Source organism: Malus sylvestris, chromosome 10 (genome assembly GCF_916048215.2).
Source record: "Malus sylvestris chromosome 10, drMalSylv7.2, whole genome shotgun sequence".
NCBI classification, from domain to species: Eukaryota; Viridiplantae; Streptophyta; class Magnoliopsida; order Rosales; family Rosaceae; genus Malus; species Malus sylvestris.
The window spans coordinates 38,534,947-38,559,575 of NC_062269.1; the positions used below are offsets into that span (position 1 = coordinate 38,534,947).

General features: G+C 37.5%; 3 protein-coding genes and 1 long non-coding RNA gene across 6 annotated transcripts; 2 read left to right on the forward strand and 2 right to left on the reverse strand.

The window, feature by feature from the left end:
* Nucleotides 1-353: 353 nt before the first annotated feature.
* Nucleotides 354-1,686, forward strand: LOC126587261 (uncharacterized). The gene is made up of 2 exons (XR_007611015.1): nt 354-812; nt 1,064-1,686. It is a non-coding gene; the product is annotated as an uncharacterized LOC126587261 (long non-coding RNA).
* Nucleotides 1,687-4,631: 2,945 nt separating this feature from the next.
* Nucleotides 4,632-9,366, forward strand: LOC126587257 (protein trichome birefringence-like 37). The gene is made up of 5 exons (XM_050252294.1): nt 4,632-5,053; nt 5,360-5,522; nt 7,795-7,970; nt 8,485-8,643; nt 8,736-9,366. Exons 1-5 carry the CDS (start codon nt 4,758-4,760, stop codon nt 9,025-9,027), a joined length of 1,086 nt encoding a protein of 361 aa, XP_050108251.1. The 5' UTR covers nt 4,632-4,757; the 3' UTR covers nt 9,028-9,366.
* A 130-nt stretch (nt 9,367-9,496) lies between these two features.
* LOC126587258 (uncharacterized) lies at nt 9,497-11,755 on the reverse strand. Of its 3 annotated transcripts, none has more exons than XM_050252297.1 (5): nt 11,384-11,755; nt 11,031-11,107; nt 10,669-10,780; nt 9,870-10,040; nt 9,497-9,699 (listed from the first exon to the last, which is right to left on the reverse strand). In XM_050252297.1, exons 1-4 carry the CDS (start codon nt 11,653-11,655, stop codon nt 9,911-9,913), a joined length of 591 nt encoding a protein of 196 aa, XP_050108254.1. In that variant the 5' UTR covers nt 11,656-11,755; the 3' UTR covers nt 9,497-9,699; nt 9,870-9,910. The 3 variants fall into 3 exon arrangements, with proteins under 3 accessions (XP_050108254.1, XP_050108253.1, XP_050108252.1); XM_050252296.1 differs by having other exon boundaries at nt 9,497-9,722; XM_050252295.1 differs by having other exon boundaries at nt 9,497-9,770; nt 11,384-11,754.
* Nucleotides 11,756-12,764: 1,009 nt separating this feature from the next.
* On the reverse strand, nt 12,765-16,839 carry LOC126587249 (protein CHUP1, chloroplastic-like). Its single transcript, XM_050252287.1, has 6 exons — nt 15,545-16,839; nt 15,173-15,304; nt 14,828-15,009; nt 14,623-14,734; nt 13,241-13,375; nt 12,765-13,149 (listed from the first exon to the last, which is right to left on the reverse strand). Exons 1-6 carry the CDS (start codon nt 16,673-16,675, stop codon nt 13,021-13,023), a joined length of 1,821 nt encoding a protein of 606 aa, XP_050108244.1. The 5' UTR covers nt 16,676-16,839; the 3' UTR covers nt 12,765-13,020.
* Between the last annotated feature and the right edge of the window lie 7,790 nt (nt 16,840-24,629).

Consider the following 24,629-nt stretch of genomic DNA (forward strand, 5'->3'; position numbering starts at 1 on the left):
GCAATGACCATGGAGGTTTAGAAAATCCATTTCTAATCACTCCAAGACTTTCTTTTCATTTCAACTTCAACTTTCTCAAGCCAGGAACCCACCACAGAGAGCTCTTTCAGCTTCCCATGGCAACCAATTCTGATCCACTACTTGTATGAGAGTGCCATTTCTTTTCTCCTAACACTTACTCAGCATAATGTTAATGATTGTTGGAAGGACCAAGACATCACCATGACCAAGTCTATCATACTCACATCATTTAAAAATGAAGATTCCAATAAACTTGAAACACGACAGGGTTGTCATTTAAGACAAAAATAAATCCCTCGAGTCATAGAATAGGACGCAAAAATAATGTACAATCGGAGAAAACGAAACAGATAGACCCGGAGAAATTTCCTCTGGATGAAGAATTAGAGGTGGTTTATTTGAGTGATGAGATTCCATGGATGAAGAATTTAGCGTTTGAAGCACTCTTTTTAATGGAGGGTTTTGGAGAGAGCTTTTGCAAGCACCTTCTGAAACAGAATCCACAATGGACCTTCCACCTACTAGGCCCTATTTGGCACACCGTATAAGACACCAAATAGTACTAATAATACGGTGTACATTGTTTGGTGTTTGGTGGCCGTTTGGACTAAATAGGCACCGGATTAAATAATCCGAGCCCACCTTTTTTACATGATGTTTACCCGCTTGCTTATACTGCTCAAATTCACAGTATAACTTGGTCGGGCTCGCTCTCGCTTCCTCTCCAGAAGCACTCTTCCGCTCCAGGCGCTCTCTCTTCCTCTCTAGACACACTCTTCCTTTCATCCCAGGTTCGTCTTTTCAGTTTTCTTCTTCTGGGATTCCGCCCCTCACTCTATTCTTCCCCCTCCTCTTATTTTTCTTGCAATTTTCTGTCAATTGATTGAATCTAGTTATTATTTTCTCTCTAATTATGCAATTGATTATGTAATTTTGTGTTTTAATTAGAATTTTTGAATTTTAGGGTTTGCTATTGGGGTCGAATTTAGAGTTTGTTGTTGGTGTTGAACTTTAATTGATTGGGTAGAGTGGGAGTGTGCAGGTTCACTTACCTAAACAAAACTTTATCTCTAGCGCAGCTCCCGTTTCACTCGCTGTCTCGCAGCCGCAACCCAACCATACGGACAACTGGGTAAGCCAATTTCTCTTTGCTCTTGTTCTCTCTCTCTCTCTCCATCACCGTCTATGCCCCGAAAATTAGATCCCAATAAATTGTTGTTCTTCTCAGTTTTTGCATCATTCCCTCTCAGCTTTTATCCATTTTTTAATTTTTATGTGAATTTTACTTTTTATCTGGATATATATATGTGTGAATAATTTCGGACTAGGGTTGTTGAATTGTTGATTGGCACTTATTCCACTTTGTAAAGTAATTACCTTTTAGAAAAAAAGAGTGTGAGTGAGAAATAGAGAAGAAAGGGAGAGCTGCTGCTCTTTTGATGTTTCGGCTTAATTTTGATGCAACATGAGGTGATGAACTTGCATTTGTATATTTTATGAACTTGGATATGTGGTTGGATTATATAACGTAATGATTGTAGTTGTTTTTTGTGAACCTTCTTTTATGTTATTGGAAAATATTTTAAATTTGATGTATGGAATTTACTATTTTTCTTTGTTATTTGAAAATTTGTGTGCTTTTCAATAGGTATAAATATGAGAAAAGTTTAACAAACAAAGAAAGATTTGTTAAATTTATTTTTTCTCTTGTCCTATCCGGTTCAGTACCAAACACAGTATAAATAGTACGGTCATTTATCCGGTACTGCACCAAACGCCCGACTAATTTAGTCAGTACTATTCGGTGGCTATTTATCTTATCCGACAGAAATAGTCTATACAGCCCGAGCTGCCAAACGAGGCATATATGTCATGGCATGAGAATTTAAGAACTCATTTGGAAGTGTTTTTAAAATAACTGAAAGCGTTTTAGCGAACATTTTTATAGGGTTTAAAAACACCTAAAATGTTTTTTCAAGATTTATTTACATTTTTATTAAAAATTGATTCCAAAACTATTTATTTTTAACCAAAAGCACATTTAACAAGTTTGTGACCAACCTAAGTGTAGTGGTGGGCCTGACTACCAAGAGCTACCTGATATATTTTATTTTTTAAACTGTTTTCTATATTTGGGGCTTGAGGACAAAGTTTTATGAAAAGTCCAAAACAGATCAATCAACCTACTAGAGTGATATGCCTTACCTAATGCTAAGGGCAAGGACTTAAACAGCCTCTGGAACCCACCCCTTTGTTTCCCTCCCTTTGGGTGTTTCAATTTTGAATATTCCTCTTGTGCTCATGAAATTCATCCAAGTATTTAAGGTCATCTCCAGCCAGGAGTTGTAGTTTGAATTTATGCAAAATTTGTCTCCAAGAATCAAAAAAAAAAAAATATCTATATATATATATATATATATATATATATATATATTAAAAGGAGTTAGGTCAAAATTTACCCAAGACTTTGGTACATATAACAAGTCTTCAAATATTTCGACCGTCGCCAACTTGTGCATCCCAAACCAAATGTAAAATTTAAACTTGGCTGGAGATGTAAAAAATTAACAATCTTTGAATCATGCTCTTAGTTGTATATGATGGAAAGAAAATAATTAGTATCATAAAATTTTCCACATTTCTCTCCCCACGCTCTTTTCCTTGCCCACGGAATTACTTTAGTTTCTTACATAAATCATTATATGATAAAAATAAACTTAGTTGCACATGCATGGTGCGTGAGCCGATTGATAGTAATTATTAACATGTTATTTGTTAAGTATCCTCAATTATTTCATCGTGCTCATCATGCTTTTACAATTGTATGGTTAAATTTTGTATTTTCTTTAAAAAGGGATCAGCTGATGTTGGGAATGTTGTAGAGGCATTTCAGCTTCTTTTTAGTCATCATCGTGTGATTCACAAACACCAGCAATCGAACTCAAAACGTGCCTATAGAATACCGGTCTGAAATTTGTTCCCAACCACCAAACCACCCGTAATGATTTATTGCATGATTAATTTGACTAATTCCTTCACTTCCTCCTCTAATTTTATCATTTGATTTTGCCCTGATAAATAAACACCGTAATATTACTTCCAATCAATTCCACATTCTAAAATTTACTTTTTGATCAAATTTTCTCACCTTCGCACCATTCTTCATTTCTAATCAAGGAACAAGAATTAACAAACGACCTGCAGAAGGAGTAAATAGATATGTGAAAATTATTTGTTTTGTATTATTGGAAATATAAGCATGCTCTAACGCGCGAAAAAAATTGTCATATAATCGAGTATACATCACTTTACTAATATTAATATCTATCACGGGACGAAAGATGTACTAACGGAAAAATATACGGTCGATTGTTCGAGAATCTCCTAAACATGCATGTAAGTTGACAAAACAAAAGTTTTTTTTTGCCAAAATGGTCCCTGAGATTTGCATAACTCATCATTTTGGTCCCTGAGATTTGAAATAAATAGATGCATCATCAATCATTTTGTTCATTCCATGAAAAATTATATTAAATAAGGATCAAAATAACAATAATACCCTCAATTTAATTAACAATGGGCCAAATGATTTGACAAAAATACACTCATTTTTTGTCATTTTAGCTTTATTTAATGGAGATTTTTCATTGAATGACCAAAATGATTGATTGGACAAACTTAAGAACTACTTCTATTTATTTCAAATCTCAGGAATCAAAATGAAGAGTTATGTAAATTTCAGAGAACATTTTAACTAAAAAGAAGAGAAAAGAAAACATATTTAATAGAGCAATACATGATTTAACCATGTGATGTCAAAATTTCAATCTTGAGACTACGCACAGGCCAGCTCAGAAGCCACAAGACAGGTTTTTATGCCCGTGACCATGCAGACCAATCACCGATCGAATGTTAAAGAAACTTTTCTTTTTCCTAACAGTTCCCCCTTTACAATCCTCACCCATTTTCAACCCATTCCACCTTCCAACTTCCCACTATTTCCGAACCCTTCCAAACTTTTCCAACTCATCTAAGGCAAAAGACAAACAAACTAATTAATCAGTTTTAACTCAAATAATGTTAGGATTAAAAATGAGAATATTCAAGGTAGAGTATAAATGTCTATAATTGAAGTTAAGATGAGAGAAAATCGGTTAATATGATTTGGACACGTAAACCAAAGACATACAAATGCTTCAATTAGAAGATGTGACTATGAGACGAAGGTTCAAGACAAAAGCGGTAGATGAAGACCTAAGAATTTTGAAAGAGATTATAAGAAAATATATGAAGTACTTAGAGCTAACGGAAGATTTGGCACAAAACCGTCTGCAATGGCATTCTAGAAATTCATATAGGCGATCTCACTTAATGAAATAAAACTTAATTGTTGTTGTTGTTTGTTGTAATACGTCCAATACTACAATTTAGTGGTTTGTATTAGTATTTTAGTGTGACTTACATAGATATCCATGATGTATAATATTTGTAATAAAATATAATATTTATATTGAGTTCGATATAATAATAATTGATGCGACTTAGTCCAAATTCCGTCTCTCGTTATAGTAAAATACTTTTGCGTAAACAATATCAATCAACTTCAATATTTGATATCCTCAGGCTCAAACTCTAGACATGTGAACCGCCGAAGCCAAACCTCTCCTTCCTAAAATTCCAAATTATTTACTATAAAAACTCGCATCCCACACTTCGTTTTTCTCTCAAAATCTCAAATGGGTTTCAAGCTCCAAGCTCCGCTGTGCCTCTTAGCTCTTCAAGTTCTGGTCTTCTTCTCAGAAGAAGCAGAGTCAGCAGGGCACAGCCATGGCAGCAGCTTGAGAGTCCACAGGAAGCAAGTGAGCCGCTGCAATTTGTTCGAAGGCAATTGGGTTTTTGATGCTTCTTACCCTCTTTATGATTCTGCCACCTGTCCCTTCATAGATCCTGAGTTTGATTGCATCAAGTATGGCAGACCTGATACGCAGTTCCTCAAGTATGCCTGGAAGCCCGACTCCTGTGACTTGCCCAGGTACATATTAACCCTACGTCTAGTCCTGTATCATAAATTCTCCATGCATGGTGTTCGTTTAATATCATTTTCGCCAAATTATCGCTGTAAGACAATCGAGAATTGTTATTAGCACTTCAATACCGTTATACAACACTCCTCCGTACTGAAATAGATAAAGGAGAGAGATGTGCATGATAACGTTTTTGGAGTGCTAATTCTCTACACACGTGTCTCAAATTATGTTTTCTGAATAAATATTAGTAGATTAGCGTTAACAACGTGGCTCAAACAAAAATATTAGTTGTTTAATTATTTTTGAAACAGGTTTGATGGGGTGGATTTTCTGAGGAGGTGGAGAGGAAAGAAGATAATGTTTGTGGGCGACTCACTGAGTCTGAACATGTGGGAATCGTTGTCTTGTATGATACATGCGTCGGTGCCAGATGCCAAGACTACCTTCAGAAATGGCCATTCTGTGAACTTTGAGGTGGAGAGATTTTTCACACGCACTCTGTCTCTCTCTCTGTCCCTCTCTCCCTCTCTCTCCTCTTTCCAATTTCTCTCTCTATCTCTGCATGTGTTTATCTTTCTCTTCTTCCAACATGTTCTGCTGTTTTTTCCCATTTTTTATTGTTTTTAGAAGGTTAGTTCTCCACACTCTGCTGTTTTCCACTGGTTTACTCGTTTTTTTGGGGATTTGGATTTTATCGGATCCAAATTAGGATCTTCAAATCTTAATCATTCATTGTACATCGTGTGATAAAAAATTATTTGATTTTTTTATTTAAAATTAAACTAAATAACACATGACATGATTATACGATGTACGATGAACGGTTAGGATGTGAAGATCCCTAGAATTCCCATAAAGAGGATCCGGAAGGATCCTTATCCATTTTTTTTTCTGAACAATACTTGACTATTTAAAGATGAGTAGAAACTCTTACTCAAAACTCTTAGTGTTTTAATCACAGAGTTTTGTGCATATGATCAAAACCGTTTATACTATGAATCACACTGTAAAGATCATCTCTACAAAAAATAAATTAAAACTAAGGTCGTTTAGTCAAACTATTGTAGAAAATACATAGACGATTCATAATGTTTTTACTAATTCTGTTAATTTGTTTTTAAACAGCTTGATGACTAAACAACCTTAATTTCAATTGATTTTTTGCAAATGCGATCTTTATAAGGTGATTTATAATATGAACGATTCTAATACTAAACACGAAGTTTTATAAATTGACAACAAACAATTTTGAAATTTTTTGAGTAGGAGTTCATACTCATCTTTAAATAGCCAAGTATTGTTTTTTTTTTTTTTTACCATGTTGAGTTGTTTAATTGTGTAAATATTTAGGATGGCACTTGCAATCATAAGTCAATCTTGCAATCATAAATCATTCACGTATTGTCGTTGAAAAAGTTAGAACGTATAACAGTTTGTGATCGATATCCCGTGAGTTGTGGGCAGCAAAGCAGATGTGCTGAACTAACAGTTTGTGATCTATATCCCGTGAGTTGTGGGCAGCAAATCAGATGTGCTGAACAAACTATAGGTGAAACTATTAGAAGATTGTTGTGGGGTTTGAGTAGGGGAGAAAAAAAAGTTAAAAACAAACTTTCTCATCTGAACAAACAATAGGTGTAACCAATGAAAGATTGTTGTGGGGTTGGGTAGGGAAGAGAAAAAAAGTTACAAGACAAACTTTCTCCATTTTCCTTTTCCCTCTTTATTGTCCTCTGGGTTAGAAACTTATAGTTTTCATGTATTTTTTCCCTTTGGTTTACGACTAGGTAAAGAAAAAGAAAAAGAAATGATTTTCGTACAATTATTTTCTCTTCACGCACTCTTTTTTTTCTTTCTAATATTTGAATCAAGCAATTTAAAGGAGAATCAAAGGGAGGAAGTGTAAAGGAAGAAAACAAAAGTTTGTAGATAACTACCTAAATGAAAAAGCATATAGAAAACCATAGAACCTAACTAAAAAATGCAATCGGATAAAACTCTGGGCAAATTTTGTTTGAATTTGATAACTCACTAAATACTTGACATAGTTTCATACCCCTTCAATAGGAGGCTTCTCTCACCAATATATATATATGAGGACCTCAATTTGCATCATATTATTTGTATTTTTTTTTTCATGTTCTTCTACATCATTATTTATTTTCCACGTAGATCTTTAAAAGCCGTGAGCTTTCCAGGCTGTGATGAGCAACCTGCCAACCAGTAATGGACCGCTTTCATCAATGATCTTTCTGCAATGGGGTTTCAATAAATCAATTTATAATTGTTCCTTGTTTTTTTTTTTGTCAGATTATAATTGTCCCTTGTTGAAATACTATGCATTATCAAAATTATTAACATTTAAGTAAAGCATGCATGTGGGTAGCTTCTTGAAGTAATATGGCTCGTTTGGAAGTACTTTTAAAATGACTCGTCGTAGGTCGTACCCAGTGCACAAGGCTCCCGCTTTACGCAGGGTCTGGGAGAGGTGAATGTCGGCTAGCCTTACCCCCATTTAGGGAGAGACGAAAATGACTAAAAGACGAAAATGTTTTTGGGTTCTAAAAGTATTTAAAATGTTTCTTGCAAGAAGCACTTTGCTTTTCCAGGATTCACTTGCATCCTTATTAAGGAGTTGTTTCAAAAATATTTTCAACACAATTGCATTCAATCATTTTTAAAGTCATTCCAAACGAGTTCTTAATTAGTTAAATGAATGGTTTTATAATTGTGTTATTTTGTGCAGGACTATGGAGTGACTTTGTTTATGTTCCGGACACCGTACCTTGTAGATATAATCAGAGAAGAAGTTGGCCGTGTGCTAAACCTAAACTCCATCAACGCCGGAGATGCATGGAAAGGGATGGACGTCCTGATCTTCAACTCTTGGCATTGGTGGACCCACACCGGCGATTCTCAACCGTACGTTTCAACCCATTACCTTTTTTTCACTCACCCACGCGAGTGATTGTTAATCATTAATGAATACTGAATGACTGTGAGTCGTTTATGCATAGTGAGAATCAATTAATGGATTCTGAGTGACTGTTAGTCATTGATGAACTCTGATTTTCCCACAATGCAATAACAACTCACTGAATCCAAGCATGTGGGCAATGCATTGTTGCTGAACGTGAGTTGTTCATGCATTTTGAGCCCTACAATGCATTAACGTCTCACAGACTCACAAGAAATACTCAAGTGAGTTAAGCATCGTCTATGACCATGAGCCGCTTATGCACTATAAGCAAAATGCATCAATGACTCATCACACCCACACGAGTGGGCAATGCATTGTGAATGGATGTGAGCCGTATACACATTGTAAGCAAGCCCCACAATGCATCAACAACTCACAGCTCCCTACGGATGAGCGACTAAGATTAGCAGAACTTTTGTTTTTCTGAGTATTGCATTTGATGCTTGTATTGTGCAGATTTGATTATTTTCGGGATGGGACAGAACTGTACAAAGATATGGATCGTTTGACAGCATTTTATAAGGGGCTTTCCACATGGGCTAAATGGGTTGACTCAAATGTTGATACTTCAAGAACCAAAGTCTTCTTCCAGGGCATTTCTCCAACACATTACCAGTAAGTAAAAACTCAGACTTGCAGATATAATTAACAGTGATTATGTGACTTTAATCGTAATTAACGACGTCGTTATTGTGTTGAATTACCAGGGGACAAGAATGGAATTCGCCGAAGAAGACTTGCTTAGGAGAACTTGGACCGCTATCGGGATCAACCTACCCAGCAGGGGCACCTCCATCTGCTGCTGTTGTCTATAAGGTGCTGAGCGCGATTAAGAGCCCGGTTTACTTGCTCGACATTACAATGCTCTCGCAGTTGAGGAAGGATGCTCATCCCTCGACTTACAGCGGCGATCATTCGGGCAACGACTGCAGCCATTGGTGCTTGCCAGGGTTGCCCGATACCTGGAACCAACTCCTATACGCAGCTCTCATCATGTGAATTGTGAAGGTCAACACTGAGCTACAGTAGCAACCAATTATAGATTGGGAAATGATTCGTGCGCTCACGTTTTCTCCTTCAAGAGGGGGAAAAAGATGGTGCGGAAATAATTTTCCTCTAGTTTCCTTTCTTTCAGATTCACATCGATTGGTAAAACGACAATAAGGTGGCAGAATCAGTTGTAAATTGATTGTTTTACTGAACCAGAAGAATGGTTTCGAGTTCATAGATAGACAAAGAACAGATTCAAATCCGAATGAGAGTGTAGGTGTGGTATAATTGAAGAAATGTACATGTGGAATTTTCCAGCATTGTGCTCAATATAATTTCTTTTAAGCTCTTGAATTTGTGAAGATACTATATTGATACAACAGCAACAGAAACACATTATTTCGGTTTGCAATTCAACCCGAAAGCTAAAGTGATTTCAAGAACGTTTACTATGTTCCAAATGGATGACAAGCAAATATGAACACAAATTTAGGATTTTGTGAAGAAATCGTCGGTAGCATCATGTATCTTCAATTCCAATTATTAATAAGCATAAAAGACCAAGCATTCGGGGACTCGCTGTACAATCATCAGCCACAAAAATGACAGGAAGACAGCTTTTGGTACAGAAAATCAAAGATATGTTGATGGATACTGCTTGTCCTCTCACAGGCGAAGACACTGATGCACCAGCCATGACTCTCCTAGAAGGGTTCGGTATCAGTTCAAGATAACGAACTTGAGCAAGTCCACTTCAAAAAGACAAATCATTTTATAACAATTCTTATGTTAACTTCAACTATGGGATAAACAAAATACCAGTGCAGGCAAGAAAGCAAAAGTGAACAAACCTTAAAAACACTCCGGTAAGGGATTTGGAGGAAAAAAGAAGCTAGTAACCAATGTAAACTGCTGCATTCACTATGTAACAGTCGTCAGTCTTATCTCCCATTTCTTCCACCAACACGCCACTTGAGCATATCAGTCCACCATCCACAACTTCAACTTTCACAATTTCTCCACTGCAATCAAGTTTTAAGCCAGATACAAGGCAAAAGTAATGTCAGATTAGAACTTGTGGATTGTGGTTTCAATGTGATTGCATTACACTGTATAAGATAAGATTTGAAAATCTACAGAGTGGATAAACCGAATAAGTTGGTTTTCAAGCTCAGCGAAGACTAAAGTCACTTACTAGTTACTGCTAATTCAATATTTTTTCTTAAGCAGCAATGTATTACAATCAACGAGCAAATAGTTGGATATATCCCTTAATCTACAGTATGTAAGCTAAGCTCAATTCAAACTGGAAACAGAAGTTGGATAACATAGAGAATCTTTCCTCCATTGTAGGGGAATAATCCTGCTAGAAAGATTTCAGATAGACTGAAAAGCCTTCGAACATGGATTAGTACCAGCAAAGGTCTTAATACAATATGATTATAACCACTAAGAGAATCCGTCGTTACATTGCACAAACAGGCACAATTGTAAAGACAGGTAATGCTATTTGATTACCCATGAAAGCTATCACTCAAACTTCAGAGTGCACGAATTAGTAGAACAACTTGGTTAAGTTGAATTTGATATGTTTCAACTTTCAGGTAATGAAAATTCATTGATTCAGACTCAAAAAGTGCAGATACTCACTAAGGAAAGACTGATTTGACCTTTTCGACATCCAGCGATGGTTGGAGTACACGAGGCACTCCCAGCTTGATCTCTAGCTTCATCTGCTCAAATGTCACACCAGGAATTGACCCTGCAGCAATTGAACTTCATGACTACTAATTAAACAAACTCCATTACAATCCTCCACATACGACCACAATCATCCACCACGAGATAGTGTCATCAAGCACATCATCACACAAGGATTCCTACTACAACAAATCCAATTTATCAAAACAGAAAATTAAACAGCAACGCATGTAGCAACCGAAATTCACGGTGGAGTATGCTAACAACTTAGTTTTCTTCTTCCTAATTTTCAGAAAGACATGTGATGATACCTCTTCGAAACGCAGGGATTGAATTGGAAGTGATGGCATCTCTGCAAGCCCGCATTGCCGCAGACGTAACGTCCTGCCTGTTACACCAACACAATTTCATCAAGCTTCAGAATCACCAGACCACTCTCTTTAACAAAAGATCAAATTTTGATACTTCAAGTTTACCAAACCAAAGAAAGCTCCAAATTTACGTTTCCAAACTAAAAAAAAACTCGAATTTTTACACTTCAAAATTACCAAATCAGAAAAAGCTCAAATTTTGATACTTAGAACGCATAAAATTGTCAAATGGGCAATCATCAATCCAGGCAAAGAGAGAGATGAGAGAGTCAAATGGTCAAAAGCAAGCTGACCCGTGTTGGTCGTAGCCGACGCCCATCTCCACGAACAAGAGCTTCATGGGCGACGCTGATGCGGTGGTCACGCTCTGCTGGGTGGCTTCCATGGCGGCTGATGCGGCTCTGATTTGGCGAGAGAATCGAGGGGTTCGAAGATGGGAGAATTGGGTTGGGATTAGAGTGAGAAGTGGAGGGAAGGAAGCTGGTGATTGGTAGTTTCTGTGAGATGCAAACGCAGTAGATGAAGAAGAAGAGAGTGACAGATTTAGAAAGAAGCAGGCCGTCATTTTTTCAGCCCAGAAAAAATTGAGTTTTGTATTTGTTGCCCCGACATGATCAGCACCGCCTCTCGACGGGTAAAAAAGCCGGCCCTTTTTATTTTTTGAGTTTTTTTTTATTTTATTTTTTCTATAATCAGGACGGGTTATCCAACAATGGAAGGATCATAAGCACACTTTTTTTTTTAGGGTTTAGAATTCTCTCCCCTTCTATTTTTCATCATTTTCTTTCTCTTCTTTTCACTCTCTCCATTTTGTCTTTCTCTCTCTATAAAAAATTAATATAGAATGTTGACGTGTCTTAACCCTGACCGTTCAAACAAGAGAAGAGGAAAATGAAGGGAAAAAAAGAGAGGGAAGAGAATCTTACTTCACACCAAATTGACATACTCCGAACTCCGTGTTCAATGGACACCGAACTCGAGACATGCGGACTATTATCTAGTTAGGTGACGAAGCATGACAAGCATGAAGACATAACTAAAGTTGTCAACTGATAACTGTAATTATAGAGATGAACTTTTATTTAAAAGGAATTTTACATGGAGTAGACATCCGAGTTGGTATGAACGAGTCAGAGATGTTGAAATATATGCCTTGACATTAGATGTGATCACTGCTACGGCTACTGAGTCCTGAGGAGATGCAAAACATAAAAATCTAAGTGAATTTTTATTTCATAAATGTTTTATTTATCGATATTAAGCATGCCTAGATAAAAGGTTTTCAACTACATATTTTGTGATAACCAATCAACTTGTCTAAACCCAAATTTGTATTATTCACCAATTGTAGCTGCATGTGTACAACCCATCATACCAGACTCAGTTCAACACTAGTAAGATCCGTTTAAAATCGGGCACGTACCCCTATAGATCAGGCCGGGTTAAGTTTTTTTTGACAAACTGGTTGGCCCAAGCCAGTTATATTTAATTTAAAAATATAATTTGCCTTATATCTTACTTAAACCTCCCACCACCCATCACCCATTACTCACCACCCACCACCCACCACCCACCAATAGAGTCCAGTTTGATACGTTTGACCAAACTATTTAAACTGAACCGAATTAAACCGAACCAAACCATAATGAATTAATATGACAAGATCGCAAAGAATTGAAATGAAAAGAATATGTCGATTTTATTTGAGGATGACGAAGTTGTAGCATTACTACCTTGTATTACAAGCTATTATACATGTTAGTGAACTTCCGGACCACATTAAACCGGTACCCAATCTAGCCGAGAAGGTCATGAGTAATAATAATAATAATAATATAAATACATAAATGCAATAATAATACCATATAGAAGTTCATCTTTACAACAAAAAACTCTCGGAGCAATTTCTGAAGCTGAGCTTGCTACAGATTTAGCACGGCGTAGACCGGCATACGATTTTCTGCTGCTGCTGGTTCTGGCATTGTACATGGCACGATCTCACCTTATCTCTCAACACCTGAAACGCTCTCATCGTTTCTGCATCGAATCCTCCAGCAAACTGCAGCGAATACTCACAATCACACCGTAAGAATGCGAAATGCAGGAAACAGTAAAAGGATTGATGCTGTTTTAAGTGTTTTTTCAGTTACCTGATGTACGCGGAAGGCAAATCGAACGCCTTGAACTATCAGCTCTTCTTCTTCGGGACCACCGCCGACTATTTCAAGCTCGGCAGAGACTCTCTTCATGTACTTCATTGCCAATTTTACCGATGCCAACTTGATCTGCGATCATGTACCACCATAGTCAGTATAATACAAAACTAACAAACATTTGCTGGTACTATCAATCACATTTTTTTTTCGGGTTGCAATGCTGGTATTCTTTTCTGCTAACATAACACTTATGTGGCGTATTTTTGGAAGAGAGATGATTTTCGCACTCACGCTTTCTCCTTTTGCGTATCCCTCTCTATTTCTAGCTTTTTGAATTGAATAAAACCAATGCAGAATCAAGGGACAAAAATTAACAATAGTATGCAAAAGGAGAAAACACATAAGCAAGAGAAATGCTACAGGGACTCTCCATCTCTCACCTCACAGTTTAACGTCAATTTCTGTGCCAATGTTTTATAATGTTAACACGAAAATTAACGTTAAATAACAGATAATTCACAAAGAGTCCCACTTTAAAAAGAATTCCCATAGCATTTCTCTCTAATTCTATTCAATGGTGAAATGCAAGCACATTGAGGGGCAGTATCCAGACAAAACATATTATAATGTTGAAAATGTGGGAGTCTTAATAATTCATTTCCTTGTTTACTCCTATGAAGTCAACACTTGACTTCTTTACTCCTACCAAACACTCCGAAATAAAAAGTGAAGAAGACAAACATATGGTGGGGACTTCTGTACTCCTACCAAACACTCTGAAATAAAAAGTGAAGAAGACAAACATTTGGTGGGGAGTTCACATGTGCACATGCATGTAGGCATGGGATATAGAAAATATTGAAAAATCTAGGTCTTATTTAATTTCAAAATTTTGAGTGTGGAGTGAATACGGTCCAATACTCCAAATGTCATAACACAACTAATTGAATTTTTTCTTCTTCCAAATACTCAACTACTTGTATTATAACATTTAGTGTATCATATCGTGTACTCGGTACACTAAAAATGGGTACATCTTGTCACCCCTAAGCCCTGAGCTTAGATTCTTCAGTTAGTCAATTATCTCCAAGATCTACAAGTATGCAAGTCACTAAAGAGTACCACCTATAGAAATCCTTAGCCGATAATAATAGATGATCTTGTGGGTGATTGAGTGTAGATGAGACTAGAGAGAAACTTTGACGGAGTCGGGATGCGAATACTGTAACGGTATCTCAAATCAATCATGCATTGTATTTTAATTTGTTCATGTGATAATGTGTAATTAACTTGGGATATCGCTAAAGTGTCATCCTGATGCATGTAAGTTCTCACAAAATTGGCATACAGTATGAAATATTGGAACAATGAATTACCTGGCTTACAAATTCAGAATCGAGCATCCAATTTGTAGGAATTTGGAAAACTTTGTATCTTTTAGTGGCGGATTCTCTCACCCGCGAGAGATTGTAAACCCCATGCTCCAATCTGTTCAAATTATTCCAACACATTTAAGCACATTACACTAAAATTGCCTATAATTTTCAAGGAAAATACTAAAAGATGAAGAAATCTACTTACTTTTCCAGCAAAGCCTGCATCTTCTTGAGGGTTGGACCGCAGGGCTGACGAGAATGATCAGGGAACGACGAGGCCTCGGATTCAAGCTTCTTGAGATCGCTATACCCGAATGCCGCTTCGCGCAGAGCATCCGCCTTCTGCTCCGGCCAGTCAAAGTGCTTCAGCACAGCTCTTTCATCCACCTAAATAAACAAATTCAATGTCAATACGGTATTCTTAACTACTCTAATGCACGGGAATGCGGCAGACATTGCCTTTACAAACTAGTCTAACTCACGTCTGCAACCCTGAGACTCGATTAAGTCAAGTAATAACAGATTTACGAAATGGAAAATGAAATGTTACCAAGTACGAGAGCTCATCATCCAGCCACTTCACAAAAGGCACCACATCGTTGATGTCTGTAAACGCTGCGTTTTCGATTTCTTTTATCAAAAACCTTATGAAATCTCCCTGCGTTTCTACGTCCGTTTTTATCTGCAAATACAAAAAACACATCAATTTCACAAGCGATAAAGATTTGCCCCTAAGCATCACAAAAATTACACCTTTTTGGCATTTAAACCAAAGCATTTCGAATTTGCGAATTGTCTTATCTATCAAGCAAACAACAAAATCCAACGGAAAGGGCAAATAGGAGGGCCACCTCACTGACACTGCAAAAAGGCCAGTGGCAAAGTCGTAATTTAGATAAAAACACAAGCTACCGGAACTTACAGCAAGCAGGTGAGCTGACCGGTTCTCGATCTCGCCGATCATGTCGCGGGCATTGGCGGTTCCCGTTGCGTCCGAGACTCCGCTGCCGGACTCCCTCCGGGAGTCTCTTCGCATCAGGGAGTGGTAGAACTCCACAACCTCCGGCACTCGCTTCACCTTCGCCGTCGCTGGCCTTGAACCTCTCGGTGGCGGAGGAGGCGGAGGTGGAGCCGCCTTAGACGGAGGTGGTGGCGGTGGGAGTGTGGATTTTGTCTGACTTGGCGGCGGCGGAGGCGGTGGTGGAAATGCATTCCCCTGTTCTGTTGAGGCCTTGTTTTGACTGTTGGATGTGGACGGTCTCGGCGGCGGTTTGGGAACCCTCGGGATGCGAGATCTGATGGTAGCCAGAGCCGACTCGGCTAACTCCTCCGAGTAACACCTCGACAGCCTCGGCCTCTCTGATTCCGGCTCTTCCCTCTTCGACTCGGAGCCGTCGAGCTTCTGATTCTCCGGATTTGTCGGAATGTCGGCGCATTTCACTCCCCTCTTCAGATTTCTGATCAGATTCGACCTTCCGGTGACCTCCATCAGTCCCTGAAATCTCTGCGACGACGAAAGCTCGTCGTTTTCAAAACTAATCACACGATCCGACGCCGTTTTCTTCAGCTCCGAAATTTCAGCCTCCAACAGCTTCATTTTCTCTTCTTTCTCCCTCCTCTCTTCTTCCAACACTGACGTCACTTCGGCCACCTGATTTCTCAGCCGCTGGTTCTCCGCCGCCAGCTCCTCCACCCGCTTCGACGCTCTGTCAATCTCTTCGTCCTTGCTGATGATCTCGTTCTCCAATACTGGGAGGATGGCGACCGACTCTCTCAGGAGCTTGTGCTCGAGGAGCTCCGTTTTCAGTCTCGACTCTCGCTCCCGGAGCTCCTCCACCAGGCGGAGAAGCTCCGTCACGTCCGGCGGCTTAGGCTGCACCTGCGCAGACGAGCGCGGGAAGTACGCGCCGAAGGAGCGCGAGAATACCGCCCCCTTCTGCGATGTCTTCCCGGAGCTCAGCGACGGCGACGGCGACTTCGATGGAGTTTCCGGTTTTGGATTCGCAGGTGATTTTTGTAGCCCCATTGCCACCCTCACCTTCCCAGCCACCATTGCAAAACCCACCTCTCTCACTCAACACTCCGGTTTCTCTCCCGTTTCTCTCTAAGAGTGCGGTGGTTTCTCTCTCTAGGATTTGGGGTGTGTGATTAGCCTTGCAAAATCCTGTATACAGTGAAGGGGTTACTTACACGGACGTCCTTGTCTCTCCCTCCAACTTGAAGTTCGCGACCAAAATTTATATTTTAAATAAAAAAGGAAAAAGAGTAAAAGTAAAAATTAATTAAAAAGAGGGAAAGCAGAAGGCGCCGTTAACGAGGAACGGTCTTCTTTTCTCGGATCCAAATTATTTTTGACAAAAGTAAAAAATATTCAAGTTAAAAAAAAGGGAGTCCACGCGCGGGGAGGGATTTGATGGGGAAATTTTGAAACACCCTATGAGTTTGTGAGGGCGTTTGGGGAAATTGCGCGTGGGATTGGGGTTGGTGTTTCAGTTGGGAGATGGTGAGATGGAAAGCGTGGGAAGATTTTGGAAACTAGAGTAGAAAGGTGCTTCTAACGGTCGGTTTTGTACAGTATTTATCGCCATATTCTCACGGTATCTCCCTTGCTTTTGAGTTTTGTGTCTTGACCGTTTTGTTTTCCACGAGAAGTCAATGCAGGCATTTGGCGTAAGGACTAATTTATATGTTACCGTGGATACATGTTTTAAGTTTCCTAGGTTGGTATGGATAGATTTTTCAGTGTGTCGGAAATGTTGTTTTGGTACGTCAAAATGTAATAATGCTATTAGTTGAAAAAAAAAAAATTTTCAACTAATTATGTTATGAAATTTAGTTCAATACCCTATTCTTAACATATTGAAAATTTTCTTGTTGGTACAAGGTAACACCACTTTGGTACCTTGGTTTTTTGTAAGTTCTTTGGCAAAATTTCTGCACTTGTGTGATGTTTGGGACTTGATGAGATTGTAATTGAGTTCAAATTCAATTTAAAGAATTCAATTTTTCTAGAGAGAACTTATACGAAAGAATATGCTGTACAATATTTGTCTTTAGATAAGTTACGTTTGTGTAAGTTTATCTTACAATACCGATCTCAAATTCAAATAAAGAAAGAGAGGGAGTGCGTCAGGTAGTTGACGACGAGCACTTTGTTCTTCACGTTTGAATCCTAAACAAAATTGTTGTTGTAGTTCAATCATATAACTCCACCAAACAAAATTTAAGATTTTAGTTCAATACAAAAAATAATCCACCAGCCATCAAATGAATGTGTATACAGTTTGACAAAAGGAAGATCAGAGATAAAATTTGGAGGTTCATCAAACGAAGGTTTAACTTCGCTAGTCTATGTGCAAGTATATTATTATCAAAGCTACTGTGTGAATTAAACATGAATTCCCAATTATATACAAATCCTTTTATATTTACTTTTTACTTTGGTAAATCAAAGGCTCAAAATAAAAAATAAAAAAAAATAAAAAAATCAAAGGCTCAGAATGTTGCATTGCAGTGAGGGAACGTGAGTGGAGTGGGGGAAAACAAATCTGGGGACTTGTTTTTTTTTTTTTTGGCACTTTTAAATCTGTGTGTTGCAACAGTGACTTGAGCTTTGGGGCAAAAAAAATTGACCGCAACTGCATTGGAGCAGACCATATAAGGTAAAGTCACTGTAATTTCTTGCCTAGATTTCAACAGTGATTACGTTTAAGAGAGAGAGGGCGGCAGGTTTGAGGCTGTTACAGCTGCTGTGAGGTTGACATTAGAAGTTTAGAATGTACATGAAGTTCTCAGTACCCCTCTCAATCTCCCTGCTTAGCCATTTTCGTTCGGAAAATACTAAGGTGACTTAATTTATAGACAGATTTGTAAACTAATGATCGATGTGTTATCAATAAGAATGAACATATTTATCAACGTTTAAGTACTAATTCAATCATCAACTTTCATGTCATTTAGTTTACAAAATTTTATCTACAAATTGAATCTCCTTCCATTCAATTTACATTGTGAGTGAGACTGATTCATGTTCAGCTTATTAAGGGACGTCAAATATAAATATCTTTGGGAGAATTATTTATATATAAAATTTAGATTGAAATACTCATGATAATGTACATTGTTAAGAAAATAACCGCAATATGAAAATTTAACACAACAAAGTTTATCTAGTTTTTAAGAAATACAACAATAACACCAAAGCCTTATCCAACTAAGTGGGTCGGCTCAGGGGCGGATGCATTGAGGGGCAGGGGGTAGGCTGACCCCCCAAACTTCAGTGAATGTTCAGAGATAACTTGAGTGCTGACCCTTCGAATTTCGGTGAATGTCCATGGATGACTTGGGTGCTGCCCTTTTAAAGGTTGGAGTTGCCCTTCACATATGCCATTCAACTGCTTGATAAAATGCATTAGAGAGGTGTTGCCCCTTTGCAGTCTAGTCCTAATATTATTTACCTCTGGCTTGTTTGTTGGTTTTGATTACAATTGTAGGCAAAAAAAAAAAAAAAAAAAAAAGGAACCAAGTAAAAAACTATCCAAAAATGCAAAGTAAATGAAATGGTGATATCAGATAATAATAAAGCATCATCATTCTTAGACAAACATATTAATGGGATGCAATGATATCAAACATTGTTAGTGTGTTCAAGATAAGTGTATTTCTTTGTTAAGTATTCATATGGGAACAGCCTTGGAACATGTTAGTTACCCACGCAAATGAGGCATTAACATGTGTGCAGTATGCCTTTCCAATTGACTTCAGACCTACCAAGACTCAATGAAATGACGATATGCATGCTATTTCTGTTAAAAAAAATTGCGCGCTACGCTCATAATTCTTACTGACCCCCCTAATATTATTTCCTGAATCCGCCACTGGATCAGCTGTATGAATAATAGAACGTCACTACACTTATACCAAGTCTTCCGTTAACTCTAAGTCTCCTATGTCTTTTCTTAGAGACAATGTTGTCTTGTCCAAGACAGTCAAATTACGCTTGCAAAACAGAGCCTCTAGTAATTTGGTGGTCGCATCGATCCAACTTCAATAGTCACACTCAAACTTGATCTCTAATCAAACAATCATACCAAAGTTTCTTTGGGCACACCAACAGATTGTTAAATAGGATATCATAGAACAATTTGAATTTACAAAGCTATTATACCACGAATTAGCAAAAAGTAACTGTGAGGAGCTGTTTTTTTGCAGGAAATCAGATATGAAAACGAAATGAAAGTAATGTAACAAGCAAACCCTAGCCCCAGCAGGAGTAAATACCAACGTGATCGAAAGTGGTCCTCTCCGACTTCATGCATGCATGCATATATATATATATATATATATCAACGGTTAATATGCAGCAGTTTTCTGCATACGACAGAACGTGTAAGTAATCCCAAGGCCAAAGAAGCACGATATGTACATCTTTTTAGGGCTCCATCAGTCCATTAGACAGTCTAAACCTAATAATTAGCCGGGACCATTGCCTGAATGTATTATTTAGTACAACAACAATTTCCATTACGCCACCACTTCTTAATCTTACGAGTTACGTCCAATATTGCTCACCAAGTACATGTCATGTCATTCTCTTATTTAATGAGAAAAAAAAAAAGATTTCTCCGCATTCATGTAACTGTGTTTATTTTTAACTTTTGAATAAATTTTTTTTAACAAATGATATTATATACATTAATAGGGTAGGAGAATAGACTAAACCTCACAATAGGCTATCAATAATGTGAGTTTAAATTCGCCTATGGCGAGAATTAAACCGTAGACCTCTCGCTTACAAGTGAAGATGAATACCACTAAACAATAGTACTAAGTGACATTGAATTGAAATTAAATAAAAAGAAAATTAGGTAATAACACAAATATAAGCTTACTTTGTAGCTCATTTAATTTAAATAAGTAAGACTCTAGCTAATGTGTGCAGAGACTATGGATGCAACTTGGATAGGAATGTCCATTTCTGACCGATTTCAAGCAGAAATATTTCAAATATTCAGTCCGATTCAAATTTGAAACTGAAATTCCGAAATCCAAAATAATCCAAAATGAATATTATACAGGAATTGGAGTGTATTTAGTATTTCGAATCAAAACCGAAATTCAAAGACTTGAATATCTCTATTACCTATACTTAATTATGTACTTATTTTATTACGAAAAAAATGAACTTATTGACTTTGAATTTGTAAACAGTGTACTCAAATATGTAACTCTTTTTTTCAATTACAACTCTGTTGAATATATTACATACACAAAATGAGAATTTAAAAACTATAGTACTTTATATTATGAAGTCATACAACCCCATAATTTGAAATTTTGAAATTTTGAAATAACCCATGCCGAAAATACCAAATTCGGCATGAGTTTTTAAAACTTTGATTCCAAAATTGAAAATGATATGCATTTTCGAAACTTTTTGTATTGGAATTTGACACATGTATTTCCGATCCGACCGATAATCATACCTAGTAGAGAGTCTAGAGACGCATCCATCATTTAAGATATAAACTCAATAAAAGAAATTGGTGCCCATGAGCATTTACATGGCGTGCATTGACATGACCTCCATGTGACATTTAATCGGTGTATTATCTGGTACAGTGAAGCAATTATATATAGAAGCACATATATACAGACATACACACTCGGAGTCGTTGGAAAATGACACACATAGTTGCTATATGCTTTGTCTCTGGTTCAATTGAATACATTAAGCAAGAGTTGGTGGCTGACCACCATCAAATTTTGAGTGCAATGTCAAAAACCAAGTAAATCAAAAGAGAGAGAAACTTCGAATTTTTTGAAACATGAGAAACTTACAACAACTACACCAAGTCTTCTGTAAGAGATGAGATAAAACCCTAATGAAACCCTAAATGCCAAGGAGGAGGAATCACCGATCACGCATTTGTGAAAGAGGGAGGTGATGATTCAGGTGAATATGTGCGGGATTATTATCTGATCACTAATTTGTCCAGAGGGGCACAAGTCTCGTGAAGCTGGAGAGGCTGGTCACGGACTCTGACGGGATAGGACTATGGTTGTGGGGCTTTACCATTTCTCAGGGAACATGCATGTATGTCTGTATATATGTTGGAGAATAATATCCCCTATAAGATTTGAGTTTATAGGTATCACCTCCCAAAAAATATGAAAAAAGTTAAAAGGACTACTGTGTTGTCCGAACTTAGTCCGAAGCACATTGCAGTAGGGTGACATGGGGTGTGCAGCAAAACAAGTGACAGCTGAAAGAGAGAATATTACCACCATTTCTATCTTGAAAGAAATTGGTAAAATTGGATTTCAGTGACCCATACTTTGTAGATGGTTTGGAAGTTAGGTTATTTCACTCTTAAAAAATAGAAGACCGGAGAATAACTTGCACAGATATATCGTTATTGTGATGTCCTATGCTAATGATATAGTTTTATGTGGAGAAAACTTACACATGATAGTATATCATTGACACATAACAATGTACTATGATGATGTATCCGTGCCATAGAATATTTTCTCATGTTCTACAATATGCCTAATGTGAAAAAAAAAACTTACTTTAAGTGATGAGGTTAAAAAGCCATGATTATAGACATGAGTTCATTCAAGTTGGCTCGACCAACGTGTTACTTTTCTCACCTAAATTCAACTCCCTTTCCCTGTGATTGGATTAGGGGAAAAAAAATGAACCAACTATGGTGCTTGGAATTTCAACCTTGTGTGCATATAAAAGTTCCATTGGGCCAAGTACATAATTTTGCTCCAAGCCTTAATAATAGTTCACAACTGTTGCCCCATAGTGCTGATTTCACTATCTTTTCTACGGCACTAGTACAAATAACAGTTTGCGCGACTAAACATAGTTCATAACCCAAAGTCAAAAAACGTTGCCAGAATATTAGCCCAACGAAAACTTCGTCATGCATAAAACGTCGCTCAAAGGTCGTGAAGACAAGGTTTGCGCGATGACATACCTACGTTGCTCAAAAGTTTTTGCGTGATGCAAGTATTGTCGTCGTTGCGCAAACCCCTTTTTTTTTTTCTTTTGGACAAAATATTTTTTATTTAATTTTTTATAAATATTTTAATTAAATTATAAACAATAATTAATAAACCAAGAAAAAATATTTAATTATAAAATATATGAAAGTGTACATACAAGCTGTCCGAACATAAAAGAAAAAAACTACAACAAGTAGTCGTCTGGGTTTGATGCATCAGATTACTAGGTATCGGCTGAGCGAAGTGGTTGGGAGGTCGAAGGTGGAGCAATATTAGGTGCTACCATCAGGATTTGGAGGCCGGACATCTATAAGGTATGTAAGATCATGCTCATCTTCTCGTCTTGGGCCGAAAATTGGGCCGCAATCTGGGCTTCCCGAGCATCTTGGGTTGCTTCCTGGGATTCAATATTATCGTTTAGGGTTTCCACTTCCTCTGTCAGGGCGATGACCTGTCTTGTGGTCGGTCTGAAAGAGGAGGCACCCATCTCACACTACAAAACAAACTATCGTTAGCGAGGGTCAAATGTTGTCGAAAAAGGCATTCAACCTCAATAGTAAATAGAAAATTGCACATATATAGCCCACCTTAAGCAGAATTTGTGTCACATCCTCATAGCTAGTCACATATTCCTCAGTCAGATTATCAACATAAAATATGAATACAATGAATGAACTCGATCTTTAATCTAAAATATTTACACTAGTGGATACCACAAAATCTTATGTTATACTTAATTAAAGTATAAATAAACTCTAAGTGTTAGTGAATCTATTGTTTTGACGGGGTACGCATTCTACGAAACTAGTTTCAACGATCCAACCGTCAAACTTGTTTGTATGTACTTCGAGATCGCATATGCCAAAAATCGCAAAAAAACAAACATTCAAAAATCAAGTAAAGAGACGAAACTTTTCAATGGTTATAAACAAAAAACCACGATTTAATAGTTATTTTAACTCTGATTGCAATGATTTTTTTTTCTTCAGAAAATTGCGACGCACCAATCACGTCCCGCAAAGGCTCTTTACACAATGGAGAATCATAACATCATGCAAAGGGTGTTTGCGTGACACATTTGTCTGTCGAGCAAAAACTCTTTGCGCAACGCGGTTGTTCCATCGTGCAAACACCCTTTAATTGAAGTATTGGTTGGTACTTCACGCAACACGCATGTGGTCTGTCTCGCAATTTTCTGGCGTCAAACTAAGGCTTTTACCGTTTTTTTCCCAACATTGTGCAACGAAGGTACACCTTCGTTGGCTAAACAGTTTTGCGCGACGGAATGCTTCGTCGAGCAAAGTCCCGTTGCGCAAAATGTCCTTGGGTAACGTTTAGTTGTCAACGTTGCGCAAAATGTCCTTGTACAACGTAATTTGCTCCATCGTGCAAGTTTTCGTCGCGCAAGTGTGTTTTTGTACTAGTATGGGGATATTTTGTTTAGTGGGAAGAGTCAAGGCAGGTGGACAGTTGGTTATTTCTTTAGTTCATATCATCCAAAAATGTATGTACAAATGTACAAGATTTGCCTTCTTCAACTTGCCAGCCGTCATACTCTTCACAAATGCGCATGCTTTCCTTTGAGCAAAAGAAAAAGTCATCATCTGATTTCTTTATGTTTATGTAACCCAATAAAGGATAAGCACTCTTTTGTAACAAAAATAAAATAAAATAAAATAAAATAAATAGGCGATCTCTTTCTTAATGTTTCTTGTTAAGTAAACCAAAACCTAAATTTATTCAATCCCAGACATTGACGAAAGATGGTTGGAAAATTAGGAAAACCAAAATTTGAACTTAAAAGTTTTCCAACCACCAATCTCTGAAGTGATTCTACTGACTTCCAATCCAAGAATATTAAAATTTTATCAGATTTGGCATATACCTAATGTCTAAGGGATGCAATCGCATTGCTTGCAGCAACAGAATAACATATACTTCAAAATTTCCTATTCTTGGCTTGAATTTAATATCACTTTTGTTTGGAC